At 39.0% G+C, this 26,944-nt stretch overlaps 1 protein-coding gene across 5 annotated transcripts in view; it reads right to left on the bottom strand.

The window, feature by feature from the left end:
* Positions 1-26,944, bottom strand: part of FNDC3A (fibronectin type III domain containing 3A) — a 239,055-nt gene that overhangs the window by 159,192 nt on the left and 52,919 nt on the right. For all 5 annotated transcript variants that reach the window (XR_004965819.1, XM_036297627.1, XM_036297625.1 and 2 more), the window contains one exon: positions 5,831-5,906. Coding sequence is in view for 4 of the 5 variants with exons in the window: in XM_036297627.1 (XP_036153520.1) it covers positions 5,831-5,906 (76 nt within the window). In the remaining variant the exon portion in view is untranslated. The remainder of the gene's footprint in view (positions 1-5,830; positions 5,907-26,944) is intronic.

The following is a 26,944-nucleotide window of genomic DNA, read 5'->3' as shown; positions in this document are numbered from 1 at the left end:
ATTCTAAGTGAGAGAGAACCAAGATGGCGGCATAGGTTAACGCCGGAGTTTGCTGCTTTGAACAACTACTTCAAAAGTGAAACCAAAAAACGGAAGGGACATCACCCAGAACCACAGGAACGCTGGCTGAGTGGAAGTCCTACAACTAGGAGGAAAGAGAAACGCATACGGACACTCAGAGGAGGCGCAGTGCTGAAGTCAAATTCTGAGGTGCGGAGTGCTCGGAGCGGGCTGGCGGCGGAGGGCGCGGTTGGCGTTTTCAATCGGGAGGGAGTCGCAGACTCTGAGCTCCAGATCCGGGCAAGTCTTTAGGGACCCAGACTCAAACGGGAGAAGCGGGACTGTCTGGCTTCGGTCAGAGCGAGTGCAGCTTTCTCTCTGAGCTTTGCAGCGGGTGCTGGGACTCAGAGAGGCAGAGCCCCTGGGGACAGGACTGAGAGCCGCCATAACTGCTCTCTCCGGCCCACCCTGTTGATCCTGTTCTACCCGCCCCGCCCAAGCCCTGCACACAGGCATTTGCCGGATAGCCTCAGGCAAAGGCTAGATTAGCACCTCCCTAGAGGACAGAAGTTCTCTCACTACTGACACAGCTGATTCTCATAGCCACTTGGCCTAGAGGTCAAACCCTCCCTGGAATTAGCTACAACAATCAAGATTTAACTATAAGACTGCAAACAAAGACCACTAGGAGGTGCACCAAGGAAGCATAACAAAATGCGGAGACAAAGAAACAGGACAAAATTGTCAATGGAAGATATAGAGTTCAGAACCACACTTTTAAGGTCTCTCAAGAACTGTTTAGAAGCCGCCGATAAATGTAGTGAGATCCTCAAGAAATCTAATGAGACCCTCGATGTTATATTGGGGAACCAACTAGAAATTAAGCATACACGGACTGAAATAACGAATATTATACAGACTCCCGACAGCAGACCAGAGGAGCGCAAGAATCAAGTCAATGATTTGAAATGCGAGGAAGCAAAAAACACCCAACCGGAAAAGCAAAATGAAAAAAGAATCCAAAAATGCAAGGATAGTGTAAGGAGCCTCTGGGACAGCTTCAAGCGTACCAACATCAGAATTATAGGGGTGCCAGAAGATGAGAGAGAGCAAGATATTGAAAACCTATTTGAAGAAATAATGACAGAAAACTTCCCCCACCTGGTGAAAGAAATGGACTTACAGGTCCAAGAAGCGCGGAGAACCCCAAACAAAAGGAATCCAAAGAGGACCACACCAAGACACATCATCATTAAAATGCCAAGAGCAAAAGATAAAGAGAGAATCTTAAAAACAGCAAGAGAAAGAAACTCAGTTACCTACAAGGGAATACCCATACGACTGTCAGCTGATTTCTCAACAGAAACTTTGCAGGCCAGAAGGGAGTGGCAAGAAATATTCAAAGTGATGAATACCAAGAACCTACAACCAAGATTACTTTATCTAGCAAAGCTATCATTCAGAATTGAAGGTCAGATAAAGAGCTTCACAGATAAGGAAAAGCTAAAGGAGTTCATCACCACCAAACCAGGATTATATGAAATGCTGAAAGGTATCCTTTAAGAAGAGGAAGAGGAAGAAAAAGGTAAAGATACAAATTATGAACAACAAATATGCGTCTATCAACAAGTGAATCTAAGAATCAAGTGAATAAATAATCTGATGAACAGAATGAACTGTTGATTATAATAGAATCAGGGACATAGAAAGGGAATGGACTGACTATTCCTGGGGGGGAAAGGGGTGTGGGAGATGCGGGAAGAGACTGGACAAAAATCGTGCACCTATGGATGAGGACAGTGGGTGGGGAGTGAGGGCGGAGGGTGGGGCGGGAACTGGGAGGAGGGGAGTTATGGGGGGAAAAAAAGAGCAACAAATGTAATAATCTGAACAATAAAGATTTAATTAAAAAAAAAAAAAAAAAAAAAAAAAAAGAAACTTACATTCTAAGAGGTACCCAGTAAAAAATAATTTTTATGAAAACCTAATTGACCAGTAAAGAGGCAAAGTTTACTATATTGCATAAAGACCTGTTATGTGGTTTCTTTTAAGCTCATAATATGTGGATCCTTACTTTTTTGAAGTTACCTTTTTTGCCATACAAACGATTTAAATTAACTTAGAGAAAGTGCTAACTCCAAGACATGTAATGCTTAGATAGCAGGCTAAAATTTTTAATTGTAAGTACTGAGCTAACTGCTTCTCTAGAAAGAGTCAGATCTATTTCTTCTTTGATTAAATCGAATAGACAGACCAGGTAAAATGGGAGGTATCATAAGCCCTGGTTTCCTGGGATAATCTTGGCTGACAACAGTTGTCTTGGAGTAATTGCTAGAGTCCTCTTTCGTTCTCAGAAGTACACTGGGTTGGATGATAAGGCATATGGTCATCCTACTTCTAATGTGCTCTTTTCAAATGAAAGCCTATTATTTAGGTACTCAATATATGAAAGGCCAATAACTGAAGGGTATGCAAAGAAATGTAAGAAATGGCATCTGCTCTTAAAGTGCTCAAAACTTAAGGTGAAGAGACTAAATAAACATTTCAAGTTGAACACTCAAAATTTTAATGGCTTTAAAAAATAAAACAAGAAGAAATGTTCTAAGAAAGAACATAGTTACTTGCTAAATAATGGCACAATAATTGGTATTATGAAGTTTCACAGAACATGGAGTAACTTTCTATGAAATAATTAACACCACAATTTATTGAGTGCCTTATATGTGCCAGATCTGCTTTAGAGTGCTTTACACACGTATCAGTTAATCCTCACAATTATCCTATGAGTTGTACTATTATTCTCACAAGAATGGAAACTTTACAGGTAAGAAATGTACCTGATAGAGGTTAAATAACATATGAAAGTTTACACAGACAATCAGTGACAGAGTTGGGATTTAAACCCAGGTTCTCTAAATACAAAGCCAGGGACCTTTATATTGCTTTTGTCTTCACATAGAGCAGATGGTTTCAACTGGGGGTGATTTTGTGCCTGCCCCTCAATCCCACCACCCCGGAACATCTAGTGGTATCTGGAGACATCTTTGTTTGTTACAAGTGTGTTTGTAGGGGGTGGCTAGTGAGTAACATGGGGGGAGGGGAGGGATGGCTAGTGAGCAATGTGGAGGGAATACTCACTAAAGACTTTACAAAAAAGGTTAATTTATTTTTTATTTAAAAATATTTTTCACTTTATCTTTATTATTGAGAGTATTACAAATGTCCTCCCTTTTCCCCCCTATTGTCCCTCTCCACCTGGCCCCGGCCCATCCCAGGCTTACCACACTAATTACAGTCTGTGTCCATGGATTATGGATACATGCATATAAGTTCTTTGTTTAACTTCTTGACGGCCTTCCCCACTACCAATCCCCCCTTGCCTCTGAGATTCTCCAGTCTGTTCCATGCTTCCATGTCTCTGGATATTTTGTTTGTCAGTTTATTTTCATTTTATTCCACATATAAATGAGATCATGTGATACTTGTCTTTCTCTGACTGGCTTATTTCGCTTAGCATAATACTCTTGAGGCCCCTCCATGCTGTCTCAAAAGTTAAAAGATCATTCTTTTTTAAAGTTTATAGTATTCCATTATGCAAATGTACCACAGCTTTTTTTTTTTTTAAATATATTTTATTGATTTCTTACAGAGAGGAAGGGAGAGGGATAGGAGTCAGAAACATCGATGAGAGACATCAATCAGCTACCTCCTGCACACTCCCCACTGGGTATGTGCCCGCAACCAAGGTACATGCCCTTGACCGGAATCGAACCCAGGACCCTTGAGTCCACAGGCCGATGCTCTATCCACTGAGGCAAACCAGTCAGGGCACCACAGCTTTTTTTATCTACTCATCTATTGGTGGGCACTTGGGCTGTTTCCCGATTTTAGCTATTGTAAATAGTGGTGCTATAAACAAAGGGGCACATATATTCTTTCTGACTGGTGTTTCAGGACTCTTAGGATATATTTCCTTAATAGACACTTCTTCAAAGAGGACATACAGATGAACAAGAGACACATGAAAAAATGCTCAAAGTCACTAATCATCAAATTAAAATGACAAAAAACTTTTTAAGGATAAGATCTGAGCTCAGTCTTGAAGCACTGTTTGATTTTGGATAGGCTAGGGGTGGTGGTGATAAGGGTGAATTCTAGATAAGAAGAATAGTACAGTAAGTACAAGACAGATTCAAAAGACAGTGAATAATTTACCAAGCTAGAAGTAAAACAGTGCTGAAGGGAAAATGAGTTGAAAGACTAGAAAGATAAAATGATCTTTTAAAAAAGAATAAGGAATTTGAATTGGATTCACTGAAGATTTTTGAGCAGGTGAGTGACATCAACAATATCTTTATATATAAAAGGCTAATATGCTAAGTATCTGACCATCCAACCAGTCGCTATGATGCGCACTGACCACCAGAAGGCAGATGCTCAACGCAGGAGCTGCAGTGATGCACACAGAGAAACGGCACCATGGACCTGACACCCACAAAGCAACACCCAGCTTCCCCCAAGTGGGACACAGGCCCTGCCACCACCCCGGAGCAATAGCCCATCAAATCGTAGCTGACGCTGCTGGGACCTGATGGCGCAAAATGTGGCCCACATCCCAGCCCAGCCCTGCAATGGTTGCTGTGGGTGCCAGGTAATGACATCATGTAGCAACGCCCAGCTTCCTCTCCCTAGCGACAACTAGCCTCCTTGCAATTTCTTCAGCCTAGGAACACAACTTGCTTTATAGCCAGGTGCAAACATTTCACACTTTAAACAAATGTCTGTGAAGTGTTTTCCCATGCCCATCTCATTTGATCCTCACAGAAGTCCTGGAGTAGGAAGATAGGAGACTCGGTGGAATCCTATTTTCTTTTCATTAGCTGGAAAAAGGAGATTTATTTTTTTTTTATTTTTTATTTTTTTAAATATATTTTATTGATTTTTTACAGAGAGGAAGGGAGAGAGATAGAGAGTCAGAAACATCGATGAGAGAGAAACATCGATCAGCTGCCTCCTGCACACCTCCCTCTGGGGATGTGCCCGCAACCCAGGCACATGCCCTTGACCGGAATCGAACCTGGGACCTTTCAGTCCGCAGGCCGATGCTCTATCCTCTGAGCCAAACCGGTTTCGGCGGAAAAAGGAGATTTAGAAAGCATAGAAACTTGACCCGACTGAAAAGAAGAAATGGTGGACCTTGAAAATGACTTCAGGTTTTCTCACTGCGCAGCATATAGTCAAACACTGCTGCAGTTAAATATTTTACCCTTTGTTCTCTCTGTGTGATCTATAATAATAATCTGCTTTGTGTTGATATTTATTGCTGTATTGCTGACAATTACCTGAAACAGAATTTGGGGTGCTTCACTAGGCTGGAAAAGTTTAGTTACATCAAAAAGCAGGTCTAATTAAGCAAGTTTATTCTATATCTATAAAAGGCTAAGTTGACTCGCACATGCGTGATACATATAAAGCTCTCGCTGGGGCCAATCACATGCATGTTTCAATCTGTCATTGTTGACTGTGAATTTGGTTGACACTTCTATTACAGAGAAATGGCAAACAGTGATATTAAATTATTTCTTCTAATTAATTTCCTTTCAATGTGCATGAATTCGTGCACAAGGCTTCTAGTAATATTATAGTAAGATTAATTAAGAAACCAGGGCAAAGAGACTAATTAGGATGCTGCAGTTGTTAAGCTATAAGATATTCAGAGTTTGACTTGGTGTAGTGATAGTGAGAAAGAAAGGAAGTGATCACCAGCATATATATTTTTATGTATTATAAACTTTTCTCGTTTCAAACAATAATAAATTACCATTCTTACCTGTAATGCACTGAAACTGTCCATCTTCTCTTCTTATTGTAAATGCTTCTCCTGGGTTAACTTGTACCAGAATAACCTTAAAAAGAGGTGAAGAAGTATTAATCAAAACAACAGTAGAGCAAATTAGTATATCAAGAGCTAGTAAGAGAGTAGATATGAGCTATTTTACCCTATGAAATGGGAAAGGAAAATGGGGATTACACATTTTACACATTAGTTAAAAAAGTATTATTTCACTTTTCTAGAGGTCAGACTTAAGTCAAAAATAAGGGAATAAGAAAAAGTTAGTGGCAAACTTTTACTGGAAAGTTAATAAACGTCACTATGAAACATGCAAACCACAGAGTATTTGGATTATTTACATTTAGTTCATCTGCTGCTAAACACTGCGTTCATTAAAACATAAAATACAGCTTTGTAAGTAGAGCATATTTGAATCAATATGACTTTTAAAATTATATTTAAGAATCCCACCACTTTAAGTAGTTTTCTTGTAATTTTATAGATAATACAGGCAGTCCTCAGGTTACGTCGGACTCGACATACATCATTTCGTGGTTACGTCACCATCTCCCATTTATTTATATAAAAAAAAAAGTTCCGTCATTTCGACATATGTATATATATGTGCTTTATGTTTTTTATTATTTACTTACCACAAGTAAAGGTCAGGAATTGCTGTCTTTCTTTTAAATTTTTTTACTGTTTCACTTCATTACTGCTGTGTATGTGCTCCATGTGAGTGACGTAGGTGCTTATGTAGGTGGGTTCTGACTTATGGTGAAAATCGAGCTGTAGGAATGGATCTCCGACGTAACCCAAGGACCTACTGTACTCACCAATTTTATGGCATTTGAAAAACAGAAAACTGGAAAAAAATCTGAGGTCCATCTATCCTAAGATTGTTAACATTCTGATAAATTTCTTAGTCTTGTTCTCTACACATAGGCTTAATTTTTTTCCTTAAACATAGATATATGATCTCCTGTTATGTATTCAAATATTATAAAAAGATTTTTCCATATTATTATTCACAGTGTTTCATCAAATGACTATACCATAAACTATTCTACCATTCTCTTAATGTAAGAAAATTAGGTAGTTTTAGTTTGCTCTTATTATAAACAATGCAGAAGTGAACATTTTGGTATGTACTTTTCCCCTCTATATAATTAATATTGCTCCCTTTTGATATATTCCTAATTCTTGTGTCTATTGTTAAACTGCTTTTAACAAAGGTTTTACTAATTCATATTCTCCCTCCATAGTCTTTGGGAACAGCCTTTTACCACATTTTCCATAAACCTGGAAATTATAGTTTTAAAATCTTTGCCACCTTGCTAGATAAAAATAGTATATTACTATCTTTTAAATTTGTACTCAATTTTTAATGAGGTTAAATGCTATCTTTTATTTTTGTTACTAGCTCTTTTATAAACTGGCTGTTTGTTATCTTTTGGGATCTTAAGTGTTCCTAGTGATTTGTATTCTTTGCATATTAATAATAGTAATAAGCCCTGGCAGGTGTGGCTCAGTTGAGCATCACCCCATGTACAGAGAGAGGTTGCCAGCTCGGTTCTTGGTGAGGTCTCATGCCTGAGTTTTGGGCTCAATCCCTAGTAAGGGGCATGCAGGAGGCAGCTGACTGATGTTTCTCTCTCATGGATGTTTCTCTCTTTCTTCCCCCCATCCCTCAACACAATAAAAATATATTTAAAAAATGATATTGTACTATATTATACTGCAATTATATTCCTATTTCCTTTTCTTCTTAATTTTTAGCACAGTTGATTATTTTCTTATAGCCAATGTTATCTATTTTTGTCTTTGTGACCATCTTCTACTGCTTCTAAATTTAACTTATGGCTGGTTATCAAGCTCTTGAAATGCGGCTAGTCTCTATTTAGATATGCTGTAAGTGTAAAACACATATTGGATTTCAAAGGCATTACAAAAACACCCAACAATGTAAATACCTTGTTAATAGTTTTTATATTGATTACATGTTGAGATAATATTCTGGGCATACTGAGTTAAGTAAACACTACCACAGTTAATTTCTTATGTTTTTACTTTTTTAATGTGGCTACTATAATTTTTAAAGGTAGGCACAAGTCCGTTATAAAGGGTCTTGTGAGTCATTTTAAGGGCAATTAAGAGTGTTATTTATGCAGGTAGTGCTATGGAGAATCACTCTGGCTGCACGGTAGCAATCAGGTATGTATAGGAAGACCTGTCAGGAGGCTATAGCAGTTATTTAAGTGGGTTTCTTTTAATGGATTAACTTATTTATATTTTTAAAATGTGTTTTATTAGCTTTTAGAGAGAGGGAGGGGGAGAGAGACAGAAACATCAATGAGAAAGAAACATTGATAGGCTGCCTCCTCACACACCCCCACTGGGGACTGAGCCGAAATCTGCATGTACCTAGACCAGGAATCAAACCTGTGACCTCTTGGTATATGGGACGACATTCAACCAACTGAGCCACATGGGCCAGGCTTAACGCATTAACTTTTATTTACAACTAGAGGCCCAATGCATGAAAATTCATGCAAGAGTAGGCCTTCCTTCCCCTGCCTGCTGGCAACGGCAGGGACCCAGGCTTCCCTCCTCTGGCTGCCAGCAGGCAACCAGGACCCAGGCATTCCTCCCTCTGGCTGGCCACAGGCAACCAGGACCCTGGCTTCCCTCCCTCTGGCTGGCCACAGGCAACTGGGACCCGGGCTATCCTACCTCTAGCCGGCCGCAGGCACCCGGGACCAAGGGTGGCTTCACCCAGGCCCCGGCTTTGTCAGGAAGGACATCAGGAATGACGTCCAGTCTATCTGATCTAACTAGCATATTATCCTTTTGTTAGTATAGATTTTTATTATTTTCTTTCATTTTCCTTAAACTTATCATGACGTTTTTCTAACTTTCTCATTTGAATACCTATTTCATTCTTTTTTTAGTAGTATATGCACTCTAAGACTCTAAATTTTATTGAACTCAGTTTTAACCACATAGAATATTTTCACTAGTATTTTTTATAATTTTCTGTTATTTTGTTCTTAATTTCCTGTGATCCAAGAATTGTTTTAAAGAAAACAAAATTTGTAAAATGGGCTAGAGGATTTTCAGTTTGCTTTTATTTCCAATACATTTTTGTCAATCCCAACAAATCCTGGTTTTTTAAAAGTATTTTTAACCCATTCTGTCTTTTTCACTCTTTTTCTAATTAGTGTTGGAATTTGGTAGAGGTGGTGAATTATTGAAGAATGTTACCCGAAGCTAGCATTGGGTTAAAACAGGAGAGTTCTTAACGTCGGGACATAGATAATTATTCACAGGCTTTATGAACTACCCAGAATTGTATATGAAACTTTCTGTAGATATTACCATTTTACTAAAGTAGTCCTTACTGTGTCACACAATTCTGTTTGCTTTATATACATGTTATTTCTTTAAAATCATGATCATCTCACAGTCCTGGTACTGAGAAGTTCTATAAAACACTAGTTGCTTCTTTAATGAATTCATTCACTACAAGGTTGACAAAAATAAATAAAACTAAGAAAACCAAACATGACATATACATAAATAATATATACTGCTATTAAATAAAAAGGAGAAACAGGCCTCTTTTCAATTATATGATCCAAAAAATAGTAAGCAATAAAATTAATTTATCTGAAAATCATGTTAAACACCCATTGTTTGGCGCCTATTTTTATACTAGAGGCCTGGTGCACAAAAATTTGTGCAGTGGGGGGAGGAGGGGGGGAGAAGTCCCTCAGCCTAGCCTGTGCCCTCTCGCAGTCTGGGACCCCTCAGGGAATGTCCACCTGCTGGCTTAGGCCTGCTCCCTTGGGGATTGGGCCTAAGCTGGCAGTCAGAAATCCCTCTGGCAGCCCGGGAGCCCTCGGGCGATGTCCACTTGCCAGCGGGGAGCAGGCCTAAGCTGCAGTCGGACATCCTTAGCGCTGTTGAGGAGGCGGGAGAGGCTACTGCCACCAGCGCTGTACTGGCAGCCATCAGCCTGGCTTGTGGCTGAGCAAAGCTCCCCCTGTGGGAGTGCAATGACCGCCAGGGGGAAGCTCCTGCATTGAGCATCTGCCCCCTGGTGGTCAGTGTGTGTCATAGTGACCAGTCATTCCCAGTCGTTCTGCTGTTAGGGTCAATTTGCATACTACCCTTTTATTATATAGGACAGAGGCCTGGTGCACGGGTGGGGGGCAACTGGTTTGCCCTGAAGGGTGTTCCGGATCAGGGTGGGGGTCCCACTGGAGTGCCTGGCAAGCCTGGGGGAGGAGCTGAGGGCCGTTTTCAGATTGGCCACACCCCTTGAAGGAGGGGGGTCCTGCTGGGGTGCCTGGCCAGCCTGGGTGAGGGGCTGATGGCTGTTTGCAGGCTGGCCACAGCCCCCAACCACCCAAGCTCCCAGTGGAGGCTGGCTGGAAGCAGGTATCTGGGATTTATTTATCTTCTATAATTGAAACTTTGTTGCCTTGAGTGGAGCCGGCCAGGGCAGGAGGGAAGCTTGGCTTCCTCCATCGCCGGGGCAACCAAGCCTCCTGCTTGCTCCAGCTCCGTGGCTGCCAGCCGCCATCTTGGTTGTGTTAATTTGCATATAGTTGCTCTGACTGGCTGGTAGGCATGGCTTATGGGCATGGCTTGTGAGTGTAACAGAGGTATGGTCAATTTGCATGTTTCTCTTTTATTAGATAAGATGTACTGTAGGTACCAAGAAAAAAAATAAATCACAGTCTAAGGCCTCAAAAGTTCACATTCTAGTGAGGAAGACAGACAGGTACTCAACTGTACAGTGTCATAGTGGTATAATAGGGATATAAACAATGTCCTATAGGTTCTACTCATCCCAGATAATCAGAAAAAAAATCCTGGAGGAGAAGATAACTACATAATGTTCAGAAGGACAACCAGAAGTTAGCAAGCTAAAAATGAGAAGACATTTCAAGGAGAGAATGACATAGCATATATCAAGAGGGTGAAAGAGATCATGGACAATTTGAAAATGGGGAAGAAGTGTGGTACAGCTAAAGTTTAAACCAGTTTGAGAAATGCAATGGAAAGGTAAGGTTGGGATTATAAGCAGGGGTTAAATCATGAAAATCTTTAAATATCAAGCTAAGGAGTTGTACCTTCAGGCAAGGCTATTAAACAGGGAAGGGTTATATTCAAATTTCACCTTTTCCCAACTTCTTATTTTGAACTATTTGATATTACAGAAAAACTTCAAGATTAGTTCAATGAACATCCATATACTCTTCATCTAGATTCACCAATTGTTAACATGTTACACATTTACTCACTCTCACAATGGAGTATCTGGCTGATATTATGTTTGATCACTTGGTTTAGGTGGTATCTGTCAGATGTCTTTATTATAAGGTACAATTTTCCTTTGAAAGCAATAAACAATCAATATGGTGATACTTCGAGGTTCTGTGAATATCCTATTTTCCAACAGTCTTTCACCCAATGGTTTCAGCAATTATTACTAAATCATTACTGTGGTAAGTGTAAAAAGGGGATTTAAAAAACTCCCACTATTCTTTCTACGTTTACCAGTTGGCATTCTTTTATTAAATAGAGCTTTCTTTTCAGTATTATTCCCCTTATCGCACACCCCATATTTAAATGTTTCTTAGTATGAGTATGGCCTCATGGATTCTTTAAAAAAAAAAAAAATCAATGTTATAATCCATTCCTGTCATTATTAACATTATTTTTTTGGTAAGGTGAGATGAGATTGACATAACATAAAATTAATTTTAAAATAACATTAAAGTATTTAATTCCATGGCATTTAGTATGTTCAAAATGTTGTCAAATGACTACCAATATCTACTTCCAAAACATTTTACCACTTCAAAAAAAAGCATATACCCATTAAAAGATCACTCTTTTTCCCTCTCCAGAATGCTAGTAACCATCAAAATTTGCTTCTATCTCCATAAATTTACCCACTTTGAATAAATATAATCATACAACATGTGATCTTTTGTGACTGCTTTCTTTAACTTAGCCTGTGTTTGTAGTTCATCCAGTTGTAGCATGTATCAGTACTTATTCCTTTTTATGGCCGAATAACACTCCATTGCATGGATATACCAGAATTTGTGTATCCATTCAAACACTGATACACCATTTTGACCTTTTGGCTAATGAGGATAGTGCTGCCAACAACATTCATATTTCAGTTCTCTGCGGTATATACCTATGCACTGACTTGCTGGGTGATATGCTAATTCTATGTATAACTTTTGAGGGATCACCAAACTTTCCCACTGCAGTTGCATTATTTTACATGCCCACCAAAAATATACAGGGGCTCACATCTCTCTACATTCTTGCCAAGGCTTGTATTTTGATTATAGCCATCCTTTGGACATAAAAATGATACCTCATTATGGTTGATTTGCATTTCCCTAATGATTAATGATGTTGAGCATCTTGTTATGTGTTTGTTGATAATCTGTTGAGCATCTTGCCATGTACTAGTTGGCTATTTGTATATCTTCTTTGGAGAAATGTGTATGCAAGTCATTCATCCAATATTGTTGTGTTTTTTTCTTGTCTTCCTGTTGAGTAATAAAAGTTCTTTATCTATTGTGGATACTAAATTTTTATCAGATATAGGATTTGCAAATATTTACTCCCATTGTGTAGGCTATCTACTCATTTACTTCATAAAATTCTTTGATGTACAAAAATTCTTAACTTTAATGCAGTCCAATTTATCGACTTTTGTTATTGCACTTTTGTGTTTGTACTTTCGGTGACATATCTAAGACTCTATTGCCAAATCCAACGCCATGAAGACTTATTCTGGTTTTATAGTTTTAACTTTCATATCTAGGCTGTTGAACTACTTCAGTTAATTTTTGTATATGGTTTGAGGTACAAGTGTAATTTTTCTTTTTTTTGCATGTGGATATTCAGTTGTCCAGCACCATTTGTAGAAGAAACTATTCTTTTCCCATTGAACAGTCTTGGCACCTTTGTCAAAAACAAATTAGCCATAGATGTGTGAGTTTGTTTCTGAAGCCTCAAGTCTATCCCATTGGTCTACATATCTATTCTTATGCCAGAGTCATACTGTTTTGAATACTGTAGATTTCAGTAAATTTAAAATTGAGAAGTATTAGTCCTCCTACTCTGTTGCTCTTTTTCAAAACTGTGTTGGCTATTTAGGACCCCTTGTAATTCCATGTGAATTTAAGGATCAGCTTTTTCATTTCTTAAAAAAAATAAAAAAGGCTACTGAAATTTTGTTAAGGATTAAACTGAATATGAGCATTCCTTTGGGCAGTGTTACATCTTTAAAATATTAAGTTTTTGAGACCATGGACACATAATGTGTTTACACATTTAGTTAAGTCCTCTTTCATTTCCTTCAACATGCTTCATTAGTTTTCTATATACAAGTCTTTCACCAACTTGGGTAAATTTATTTCTGTGTGCTTTATCCTTTTGGAAGCTATAGTAAATAAAAGTTTTCTTAATTTCCTTATTTCCTTTTCATATTCTTCATTGCTGATATATAAAACAGCTGAATTTTTGTGTTGATCATACACCCTACAACTTTGCTGAATACATTTATTAGCTCTAGTCATTTTAAAATAATTTATTTTTCAACAGTTGACATACAATATTAGTTTCAGGTGTACAACCCAGTAATTACACATTATGTAACTTAGTAAGTGATCATCCCAATAAATCTCATATCCGACACAGTGATTACAGTATAATTGTCTACATTCCCTATGCTGTACTTTACATCCCTGTGACTAGTCTGTAACTACCAAATTGTACTTTAAAATTTTTTTTATTTAGTTTCTTTAAAGAGACTTGAAATTTGTAGGAAAGTGAAATGGTTAGGGTTAGATATAGGGTTAGTGTTAGGAGTTAGGGTTAGGGATAGGATTAGGATTAGGGTTAGGGGTTAGGGTTAGGAGGTGGGGTTAGTGTTAGGGACTAGGGAAGGGGTGGGCAACCTTTTTGTGAATGCGTGCCAAAACCAGCAAAATCTCTGACTCAAAATTCTTCTGCGTGCCAACCCTAATTTTTTGAGAACATGTTACGCCTACTTGATATCTCTTAAGGTGTACGTATGTGAAGAACCTTGAAGAAATAATAAAATTCATTCGAGCGACAAAAACACAGTATATGATGAATGTAAAAAATACGTTTATTTTTTAATGTATACATGTACACTGATAGACAGAGAACTTTATGACTCCGTTTGATATTATCAGTGGGAGTTTTGCTGCTGCATCAGCAGCAGAGATTTTACAGAGATTTTACATCAGGTTTATATTTCGTGACCTTCAGAGATATGCATGCACTACTACTTACATCCATCAGGCTACTCCTATTACGAGACTTAACAAAATTCATCACTGAAAACAAAGATTCACAAGCGTATGTGGATGAAACCAAAACACTGGTCGGATCTAGGAAGGCAGGGAGAGTTAAGGCAGAGGCATAGAAATTGCTCTTCCCCTCTCTCGTCAATCCATGTGTATGGTCTTTAAGATAACTTGTTATGTAAAATTATTTATCTAAGATGCACCTACACTGAATTTATCTGAAAAATAAAAAAGTCGATACAGTGGGGTCTTGACTTACGAGTTTAATTCGTTCCGTGACGGAGCATGTAACTCAAATTACTCGTGCGTCAAATCATAAAGTGAACGAGTGAGACACGTGATGCTGGGCTGATGTTGTGGCGTTCTCTGTGACGTTCGCTGCGCCAACTAGCGGTGGGGTATCTGAGGCTGGCTCGTAACCCAAATTTTAGCTCGCAACTCAAAGCAAAAAATCGGCCGAGAGACGGCTCATATCTCGAAAAACTCTTTAGTCAGGACACTCGTAATTCAAGGCCCCACTGTATTCTGTATTCATGGACTGGAAGAATTAATATTATTAAAGTGTCCATACTACCCGAAAGCCATTTACAGATTCAATACAATCCCTACTGAGATTCCAATAGCATTTTTTACAGAAGTAGAAAAATAATCCTAAAATTTATATGGAATTACAAGACCCTAAATAGCCAAAGCAATTCTGAGGAAGAAGAACAAAGTGGGAAGCATCACACTTCCTGATTTCAAGCTATCTTATAAAGCTACTAGGGGCCTGGTGCACAAAGATTCGTGCACGGGGGTGGGAGGGTGGGGGGGAGGGGTCCCTCAGCCCGACCTGCACCCTCTCCAATCTAGGAGCCCTCAGGGGAGCCCTCTCCAATCCGGGAATTTCTGTCTGTCTTTGCAATCCTATAAGCGAATTGTCTGAGACCCCCAACCCAGTTTGGTTTGTTGCTTACAGAATAATAGAGGCATTTTTTTTTTTCTTTGCTTCATTGGTGGAGATTTCCTGGAAGTTTTAGGATATCTTCCCTTTAATTTTTCCTAGACACTCTGATTTTACTTATGTCTCTCACCTTTGCTTTCCCTCCATCCCCCACCGCAACAGTAACTTGCTCCAGGCTCACTTTGCTCAAGTGTCTAGGAGATCCGTCCACCACCAGAACTATGATTCTCAGCATTCCTGGTGCTCCCCGCACTCTGGGCTTCTGTTTCCGGTCCTGGGGCTGCCATCAGAACTACTATTCCCAGAATTTCTGGTGCTCCCTGCTCTGGGAGCGACCAAGGGAGCCACGGCCCCCCATGCCTCCGGCTATCTTGCTCTGTTCTCTGCCCGGCGACTGAGGAAGCCATGTCCCCCCAAGCTGCTGGCTCTCCTGCTTCTGCTCTCCACCCAGCGCCTGTGTATGCAAATTAACCCGCCAGCTTTGTCAGGTTAATTTGCATATTCCCTCCTGATTGGCTGGTGAACGTAGCGAAGGGAGAGTCAATTTACATGTTTCTCTTTTTTTATATAGGAGGGTAGTCATCAAAACTGGTACTGGCATAAACATAGAGAAATAGAGCAATGGAACAAGAATCAAGAGCACAGAAATACACCCATGGATATATGGCCGACTAATATTTGACAAGTAAGCCAAGAACACTCAATTCAGAAAAGAGAGGCTTTTCAATATGAGGTACTAGGAAATAGGATATTCACATGTATAAGAATGAAACTATCTTATACCACTCACAAGAATTAAGTCAAATTGTATTAAAGACTTAAACATAACACCTAAAACCATAAAACTCCTGAGAATACATAGAAAAAAGTTCCTTGAGACATGTATCTTAGCAATGATTTTTTGGATATCAGACCTAAAACACAAACAAAATGAAACTGAACAAGTGGGACTATTTCAAACCGAAAAGCTTTTGCACAGTAAAGGAAATGGCTCACAAAATAAAAAGACAATCTGTAGAATGGGAAAAAGTATTTGCAAGTCATGTTTGAAAAGGGTTAATATTCAAAATATATAAAGAACTCCTACAACTCAACAGCAAAAGAACTTAAAAGGCAATTTAAAATTGGGCAAAGGAACGGATTAGTCATTTTTCCAAAGAAGATATACAACTGGCCAACAGATAAACGCTGTTGCTTAACATCACTAATCATTAGAGAAGTGAAAATGAAAACCACAATGAGGTATCAGCTCATACCTGGTATTATTGATATCATTAAAGAGATACTAGGATATATACAGAAGTCTCTCAAATAATTGCTGTTGAGAATGTGAAGAATAGGGGAACCCTTTTGCACAGCTGATGGTAATGTAAATTGATATAGCTATCACGGAAAATAGTATGTCGGTTCCTAAGAAATTTAAAATTAGAATTATTGTGTGAACTTCTGGGTTAGCATTTCCACTTCTGGGTATAGACCTGAACAAACAAAATGAAAACACTATGTCAAAGAGATAGCTGCACCCCCATGTTCACTGCATCATTATTTACACAATAGCAAAAACATGGAGACAACTTAAGTGTCCATCAAAGATGAATGGGTAAAGAAGTTGTGATATATGTATCTCCAGTGGAATATTATGCAGACATAAAAAGAAGAAAATCCTGCCATTTGTAACATGGATGGACCTTGAGGGTACTATGCTAGGTAAGGTAAGTTAGAAAGACAAATACCGTATGGTCTCATTTATATGTAAAATTAAAAAGAACTCATAGAAAAAAGATCAGATTTGTGTGTGGTACCAGAGGTGGAGGTGGGTGCGATTAGAATGGCCCCCTTATAAATTAAGTACTTTGGTGTAATGTACAACATAATTATTATAGTTGACACTGTTGTATGGTATATTCGAATGTTGCTTAAGAAGATAGGATCCAAGATAGTGAGGTAGGTGGAAATTACACTCAACTCCTCCCAGGACCACATCAAAATTACAACTAAATTATAGAACAATGAATCTGGATAACCATTTGAAGACTAGCTGAACATGTCTTATAACTAAGGATATATACAGAAATCTTTCGAACTCTGGTACAAGAGGTGGAGACATGAAAAGGGCTGGCCTTGCATCCATTTCAGAGGTTGACACTTTGGGAAGGATATCTCAGTTGCAGACTTCCTCCCTGAGGAGCAAGGAGTCTAAACCCCATGCCAGGTTCCTCATCTCAGAGCACCAGTGATGAGAAGAGGAGCCCACATAACATCTGGCTGTGAAAATCAGCAGGGATTCTATCCACCTGGGTGATACATTAGTCTGCTAGACTCCCTGAGTTCCTGTCCTTCTAAGCTGATGGGTGAGGGATCTGCTAGTGGCAGCCAGTCTGAGCCCACATTGCAATCTTTCTTGAAAAACTCTTGGGGTATTCCAGGCAAGCTCAGAGGCTGCCAAAGACACACAGGGACAGACCAAGTTGTGTGACTTTAGGGTGAGGGCTGCTTACCCAGCATGCTCAACCAGCACCACTGTTCCTGTGTTGGGACACCACCGCCGTGGCATTAGCCTTGGGAACTACATTAACCCTATCCTGCAGACTCCATGTGGCTCCACCCTTCCAAGCTACCAAGGAGCTGTGGGATTTTCTGGAGGCAGCTAGCCTGGGCTCATATCGCAGTCTTCCTTAAAAAAAATCTCTTGAAGAGTCTTGCCAGTGTGGGCTCGGTTGGAGAGTCATCCCACATACCAAAAGGTTGCACGTTTGATCCCCTGTTGGGGCACATATGGAAGGAAACCAATCAATATTCTCTCACTCTTGTCTGTCTGTCTCTCTCTCTCTATATCTCTCTCTCTCTCATCAATAAGCATATCCTCAGGTGAGTATTAAAAACAAACAAACATGCTTGAGGAATTCCAGGCAATCTCAGGGGATGCCAGGACACACAGGAAGAGACTGAGTTGTGTGGCTTTGGGATGAGGGCTATTTTTTCACCATGCTCCTAACCGGTGTCAACCAATTCTGTGTTGTCCGCTCCACTCTGCATTAGCTTGGGGAGCTGCACTAGCACCACTCTGCCAACTTCCTGAGGCCCCATACTGCCAAACTCAGAAATGGCTGTGGGATGTGATGGTGGTAGCCAGCTTGGGCCCATGTTGCTGTTTTTCTTAAAAAACTCTCAAATTCTAAGCAAGTTCAGGGAGAGGCTGAGTTGTGCAGCTTTAGGAAGAGGAACTTCTTTCCTCCTGCCCAACAAGCATCACTATTACTGTACAGAGCTCTTCCTCCACATGACCAAATCTTAATCTGTTTTAGCCTGATGAACTCTACTGGCTCCACCCTGATGACTCCCTGAGACCCTATGTCATTGCAAAACTTTGCAGGTCCCAGGTGGGTGGCGGTTGTCCTTGCAATACACTGAGACTTTTGCTTAGTGGCCTCAGACCCAGCACTGGAACTGAGTTTTAATCTATATTAACTTGGTGAACACAAATGGCCCCTAACTGATGACTCACTAAAACCTGCCTCATACAACTTGTGTAAAGCTTGAGGCTCTATTGGTGCCCGAGCCTGATGAGCAACTAGCAGGTGAAGGCAGAACTCCAGGTTCCTTGAGCCTTTTTCTGACCTGCCCAAGGACAGGTACTGGTGCAGCCAGCTTTGATATACAGCTTGGCCCCTCCCATAAGCAACCAGGCTCAGTAGAGGTAGTTACCAATTGTGGATCCTTTTGTAGCTCCAAACATGTAGCCTAGTGCTGATCACAAGCAGTGTCTGACATTGACCTACAAGAAAGTCCTTCCCAAGAGGTGACAGAACCAACACACCTGGTTGCTGGCTCCAGTCCACATCAGAAAACAACCAGATTAGCTCTATTAGTGGCATACCCAAAGGGAGATCTCGGCAGGCACCAGACCCTGCTAGGCTGAATTCCACTTCGATAGCTCATTCCCCCCAACACACACACACACACACACACACACACACAGCAACTCAAATACTGTGGTCTGGGTCAGTCCTCACAGTCAGCCAGATTGAGGGTCAACCCCACACACAGACGGGCCAATAGCAATCAAGACTCAACAAGAATAGAAGGGCTCATATAAACCACAAAAGGGATATTCCTGAAGTATCTAGCTCAAGTGATCAAGGAGACTTATGCCACTGAGCCCCACAGGAGACCTACTGCATAGGCCACCCTACCATATAGCAGATCTACCTAATACACATAAACAAATACAGAGAAGCAGAAAAAATGGGGATACAAAGAAATATGCCCCAAATGAAAGAACAAGAGCAATCAGGAGAAAAAGAAATAAGTAAAATGAAAACAAGAGAACTACCAGATACAGAGTTCAAAATTAATTAAAAGGATAATCAAGGAACTTAGGGGGAATGGATGAACTCAGTGAGAAATTCAACAATAGACACAAACAAACCCCCTCCCCCCCCAAAAAACAACCAGCCAGGAATGAAAAATATAGTATCTGAAATGAAGAATACAGTAGGAAGTAATCAACAGCAGATAACATAAAGCAAATCAGTGATTTGGGAGACAAGATAGAAGGAAAAACCAAATCAGAGCAGCTAAAAGAAAAAAGTTTTAAATAATGAGGATAGTTTAAGAGAACTCTGGGACAACATCAAGCATAACAACATCCACATTACAGGGGTACCAAAGGAGAAGAGAGAGAACAAGAGATTGAGAACCTATTTGAAGAAATAATGATGGAAAACCTCTTTAACCTGGTGAAGGAAAGACACACAAGTCCAGGAAGCACAGAGAGTCCCAAACAAGATGAACCCAAATAGACCCATACCAAGACACATAATACTTAAAATGGTAAAGATCAAAGAAAAATAGAAAATCTTAAAAGCAGCAAGAGAAACACAGCTAGATACTTACTAGGGAGCTCCCATAATACTTCAGCTGATTTCTCAACAAAAACATTTCAGGCCAGAAGGGACTGGTATGAAATATTCAAAGTGATAAAAAGCAAGGACCTACATCCAAAACTGCTCTATTCAGCAAGGCTATCATTTAAAATTGAAGGAGAAATAAAGAACTTTCCAGACAAGGCAAAGCTTTAGTTAATCACCATGAAACTAGTATTAAAAGAAATGTTAAAGTGACTTCATTAAGAATAAGAAGAAGGAGGAGAAAGAAGAGGAGGAAGAGAAGAAAAACATAATATTTATAACAAAATAGCAATATTTACCAATCAATAATCACTTTAAATGTAAAGTGATTAAATGTTGCCATCAAAAGACATAGGGCAGCTATATGAATAAGAAAACAAGGTGCCTACAAGAAACCCACTTTAGATAGAAAGACACTCACAAACTGAAAGTAAAGGAATGCTTAAAGATTTGTCATGTCAATAGAACCCCCATGCCAAAGAAAGCTGGGGTAGCAATACTTACATTAGGCACAATAGACTTCAAAACAAGGGTATAAAAAGAGACAAAGAACAATATTACATAGTGATAAAGGAATCAATCCAATAAGAGAACAAAACCCTTGTAAACATTTTTGCACTCAATGTAGAAAAAACAATATATAAAGCAAATACTGAGGGACATAAAACACAGAGACTGACAGTAATACAGTCATAGTAAGGGACTTTAACACTCCGTTGACATCAATGGGTAGATCTTCCAGACAGAAAATGAACAAGGAAACAGTGGCCTTAAGTGACACAAAACACTAGATGGGTTTGATATTTTCATCACCCCAAAGTAGCAGAATATACATGCTTTTCAAGTAAATATAAAACATTCCCTAGGATGGACTACATGTTAGGCCACCAAACAAGTCTTAATAAATTTAAGAAGACTAAAATTATATTAAGCATCTTCTCTTATCACAATGGCATGAAACTTGAAATCAAATACAAGAAAAAACTGAAAACTCAAAAACACATGGAAGCTAAATAATATGTTACTAAACAATGAATAGGTCAATGGGATCAAGGGGGGGGGGGGGATTTTAAAAATACCCTGAAACAAAGTAAATGAAAACACAGCTTCCTGAAATCTGTGGGATACAGCAAAAGCAGTCTAATGAAGAAAATTTATGAATAAGCAAGAAAAATCTCAAACAATCTAACTTTACACCTAAGGAACTAGGAAAAGAACAACAAACAAAGCTTAAAGTGAACAGAAGAAAGGAAATAACAATGAGAGCTGAAATAGATAAAGTCTAAAAAAGACTTAGAAGATCAATGAAATCAACAGCTGGCTCTCTGAAAATATAAATGAAATTGATAAACTTTTACCTAGACTCATCAAGAAAAAATGAGAGAGGACCCAAATCAATAAAATCAGAAATGAAAGAGAAGTGACAATTAAACCACAAATATACAAACAATTATAAGAAAATATTATGAACAATTATATGCCAACAAACTGGACAACCAGGATGAAATGGATAAATTCTTAGAAACATACAATCTTCCAAAACTAAATCAGGAAGAATCAGAAAATCTGAGGAGTCCGATTACTACTAATGAAATCGAAGTAGTAATCAGAAAACTCCCAGCGAACAAAAGTTTTAAATTGATGGCTTCAGTGGTGAATTTTACCAAACTTTCAAAGAAAAACTAACAACTATCCTCGCAAACTATTCTAAAAAATTCAAGAGGGAAAACTTCCAATATACAAATAAATGGAAGCATATATTGTGTTTATGGATAGAAAGAACTGACATAACTAAAACGTTCATGCTCCTAAAGCAAACTATAGACTGAATGCAATTTCTTTTAACATACCAATGGTGTATTTAACAGAAGTAGAACAAGTAATCCAAATATTTACATGGAACCACAAAAATCCCTGAATAGCCAAAGAAACCTTGAAAAAGTTGGAGGTGTCACACACTACCTGATATTAAACTATACTACAAACCTATAGTAACCAAAACAGCATGGTACTGGCATTAAAACAGACACATAGGTTAATGGGATAGAACAGAGCTCAGAAATAAACCCATGCCTAGATGGTCAATTAATCTATGACAACAGAGGCAAACAAACAAAAAAGCTGGGGCAGCAATACTTATATCTGACAAAATAGACTTCAAAACAAAGGCCTTAACAAGAGACAAAGAAGGTCACTACATAATAATAAAGGGATTGATCCAATAAGAGGATGTAACTCTTATAAACATATATGAACCCAATGGAGAAGCACCTAAATATATAAAAAAACCCACAAAACTGGTGGACTTTAAGGGAGACATCAGAACAGTAATAGCAGGGGACTTTGAACCTCTCTGTCATCAATGGCAAAATATATTAACTATGCTTTCTTCTTGTCTGTGTTCTTGATGCTCTGGCATTTGTGATGGAGCTGGCCAGGAAGAGACTGCCCCTTCCCCAATGGTTGATTAATTCTTACAGAGAACAAGAGCTGGACCAGGAACATAGTTCTTCATACAAACCAACCAATTATAAGTCTACAGTTCCAATGTACTTCTTATTGAACTGTTACACATGAAACCAGTGTCCCCTTGCCTTAAATCATCCCAGAACCAAATACCAGGCAATTAAAGACCACCATACAGCCCAATCCTACCATAATTATTATTTTTTACTCTTTTTACTGAGAAATAATTAACATATAACTTGTATTAATTTTAAGTGTACAACATAATAAATTGATACATAAATATATTGTGAAATTACCACAGTAACTTCAGTTAACATCCATCACTCACTCTGAGCTCCAGCAAAGGGGCAGTGGCTCAGAAGGCAACAGAGAATACTCTGGTGATTCTTTGAGACCCCACCCCACACAACCCAACCTGCAGGAGCACCTAAACTGCTTCTGGTGGCTGTTCCATACAATGGCCTTGGCTCATGCTGCAGAATTTCTTAAAATCTCTCAAAGGTTCACAAACCCCAAACAAGCAGCTGGCCTCAGCGTGCCCCTCTCTCTTGCTAAGCATCCCCAAGCCCAGCACTAGTGGTAGCCAGCCTCAATTTGAAGCTTAGCCTCTCAAAGGTACCTCCCAGCCCAGTACACAAGGCAACTATCACTTCATAGCTTATACCAAGTGGCCTTAGGCAGGACACGGGCAACAGCTAACTCTGGCCTGCACCAGAGCCCATCCCAAAAACATTCCAGAAATAGCACACCCAATGGCCAGCTTTATACCACACCAGAGTATCAACCAACCACCTTCATAAAAGACACACCCAAAGAGCAGTCTCAGCAGGCACCAGAGCCCCACTAAAGCAAATTCTGCACCATAGTGTTACCTGCACAAAAGCTCCTCCACTGTAGTCATACCAGTCCTCATAAGCAATAAGCATAAGGGTCAATCCTTTTCATTGATGTGCCAACAGCAATCAAGGTTCACTACAACAGGAGGACACACACAACCCACACAAAGGACACTCCTGGAGCAACTGGCTCAGGTGACCAGGGAATCTGCACCACTGGGACCCACACTACATAGGCCACTCTACTAAGATCAGGAGATACAGCAGATCTACCTAATACATAAAAACAACACAGGGAGGCTGCCAAAATAAGGGGACAAAGAAACATATCCCAAATGAAAGAACAGAACAAAATTCCAGAAAAAGAACTAAACAAAATGGAGACAATCTACTAAATGCGCAGTTCAAAACACTGATTATAGAGATGCTCAATTATATCAGTCAGAACTTCAACAAAAAGATAGGAAGCATAAAAATGAAGATAGAAAACATAAAAAGAACTAGCATAAGTGAAGAATACAATAGTTGAAATGGACAATATATTAGAGGGAATGTACAGTAGATTAGATAAAGCAAATGACTGAATCAGCAATTTGGAAGAAACAGTAGCAGAAATACCCAATCAGAACAGCAAAATATAGTAATTTAAAAATATGAGGATAGTTTAAGGGGCCTCTGGAACATCAAGCATACCAACACTCGCATGATAGGGATACCAAAAGGAGAAGAGAGAGAGCAAGGAATTGAATATCTATTAGAGGAAATAATGACAAAAAACTTCCCTAACCTGGTGAAGTAGACATGGAAGCCCAGGAAGTGCAGTCTCCCAAAAAAGATGAACCCAAAGAGGCCCAAACCAAGACACAGCATAATTAAAATGCCAAAAATTAAAAGCAAAAAGAGAATCTTAAAAGCAGCAAGAGAAAAGCAATTAGTTACTTACAAGGGAGCTCCCATATGATTATCAACTGACTTCTCATCAGAAAGGATTGACATGAAATATTCAAAGCTATGAAAAGAAAGGGCCGACAACCAAAATTACTCTACCCAACAAAGCTATCATTTAGAACTGAAGGATAAAAAGGTTCCCAGATAAGAGAAAGCTGAATACTTCATCATCACCAAAACACTATTAGAAGAAATGTTAAAAAGACTTCTGAACACGAAGAAAAAGATAAAAAAATATAAATAGTAAACCCTGCACCAGAGCCCCTCCCCCAAAAATTCCAGAAATAGCACACCCAATGGCCAGCTTTATACCACACCAGAGTATCAACCAACCACCTTCATAAAAGACACACCTAAAGAGCAGTCTCAGCAGGCACCAGAGCCCCACTAAAGCAAATTCTGCATCGTAGTGGCTCAGTGGGCTGGGCCTTGTCTGGTTCTCCCAAAAATTGTCAGTTCAATTCCCACTCAGGGCACATGCCTGAGTTGCAGGCTCAATCCCCAGTAGGGGGTGTGCAGGAGGCAGCTGATCAATATTACACTCTCTCATTGATGTCTCTCTCTCTCTCTTTCTCTCCCACTCCCTCTATCTCTCTCTTTAAAAAAAATCATGCCCTAGCTGGTTTGGCTCAGTGGATAGAGTGTCAGCCTGCGGAATTAAGGGTTCCAGGTTCGATTATAGTCAAGGGAACATGCTAGGGTTGTGGACTTGATCCCCAGTAGGGGGCATGCAAGAGGCGGCCAATCAATGATTCCCTCTCATCACTGATGTTTCTATCTCTCCCTCTCCCTCTCTGAAATCAGTTAAAATATATTTTTAAAAATCATTAAACTATTCTAAAATATCTAAAATAAACAAATAATAAAATGGCAACAACTACATATCTGTCAACAATTTCTTTAAAAGTAAAATTAAAATGTTCCCATCAAAGATTTAAGATGGCCGAATAGATTAAAAAAATCAAGACCCTGCCCTAGCTGGCTTGGCTCGGTGGATAAAGCGTCGGCCTGTGGACTGAAGGGTCCCAGGTTCGATTCTGACACAAGGACACAAGCCTGGGTTGTGGGCTCGATCCCCAGTGGGGGGTGTTCAGGAGGCAGCCGATCAATGATTCCCTCTTGTCATTGATGTTTCTATCTCTCTCTCCTTCTCCCTTCCTCTCTGAAATCAACAAAGAAATATATATTTAAAAAAAAATCAAGACCCTTATATATGCTGCCTATAAGAGATTCACTTCTGATTGAAAGACACACACACACAAACTCAAAGTAAAGGGATGGAAAAAAAATTCATAACAATGGAAACAAGAAAAAAAAGCTGGGGTAGCAATACCTATACCAAACAAAATACACTTTAAAATAAAGGCTATAACAAGAGACAAAGAAGGACCCAGCAATTCTACATCTAGGTATTTATCCAAAGAAACCTAAAACACTAAATCAAAAAGACACATGCATCATATGTTCATTGCAGTATTATTTACAATAGCCAATATAATGGAAGCTACCTAAGTGTCCATTAATAGATGAATGAATAAAGATGAAGTGGTACATAGATGCAATGGAATAATACTCAGCCATAAAAAAGCATAAAATCTTTCCATCTGCAACAACATGAATGGACCTAGAGGGTACTGTGTTGAGTAAAATAAGTCAGAGAGAGAACTACAAACACCACATGATTTCACTTATATGTGAAATCTAAAAAAACAAAAAACAAAAAATGAGCCAACAAAACAAATTCATAAACACACAGAACATTTTGTTGGTTGCTAGATGAGAGGGGGAATGGGTGAAAAACGGGGAGGGATTAAGAATTACAAATAGTAGTTACAAAATAGTCATGGGAATGTAAAGTACAGCATAGGGAATATAGTCAATAATACTGTAATAACTATGTGTGGTGTCAGATGGGTACTAGATATATCAGGGTGATTATTACCTAAGTTATATAAATGTCTGATCACTATGCTGTACACCTAAAACTAATAGAATAATGTATGTCAACTGTAATAAAAAAATAAAGAATTAAAAAAAAAAGATATAATCTCAAATCAAGCACATGCTTGAGAAAGCAAAATGGTAAATGCACTTTGGAAAACAGTTTAGCAGTTTCTTATAAAGATAAACATAACCTTATCATACATGATCCACCAATCATGCTCCTACATATTTACCCAGTTGAGCTGAAAATCTACTCCCAACCAAAAACCTGAACATGAATGTTTAAAGCAGCTTTGTTTATAAATGCCAAAAACTGGAAACAACCAAGTCCTTCAGTAGGTGAATAAACTCTATGGTACAATGAAGTATCACTCAATAATAAAAAGAAATGGGCGATTAAGCCATGAAAATAAATTATCTAGAACACACTGCTATGTGAAAGAAGTTGGTTTGAAAGGATTACATAATGTATGAATCCAACTATATGACATTCTGGAAAAGATAAAATTATAGGGACAGTATAAATATTGGTGGTTGCCATGGATTTGGGGTGGGATGGAAAGTGAGGGAGGGATGACTAAGTAGAGCACAGAGGATTTTTAGGGTAAACTATTCTCTATGATATTTTAATGGTGATATACGACATATATATACATTTGTCAAAACCAAAGAACTGTAAAATACCA

The sequence above is a fragment of the Myotis myotis genome, unplaced genomic scaffold (genome assembly GCF_014108235.1).
Source record: "Myotis myotis isolate mMyoMyo1 unplaced genomic scaffold, mMyoMyo1.p scaffold_m19_p_3, whole genome shotgun sequence".
In the NCBI taxonomy this organism is placed as follows: domain Eukaryota; kingdom Metazoa; phylum Chordata; class Mammalia; order Chiroptera; family Vespertilionidae; genus Myotis; species Myotis myotis.
This window is presented reverse-complemented; position numbering and strand designations above follow the sequence as displayed.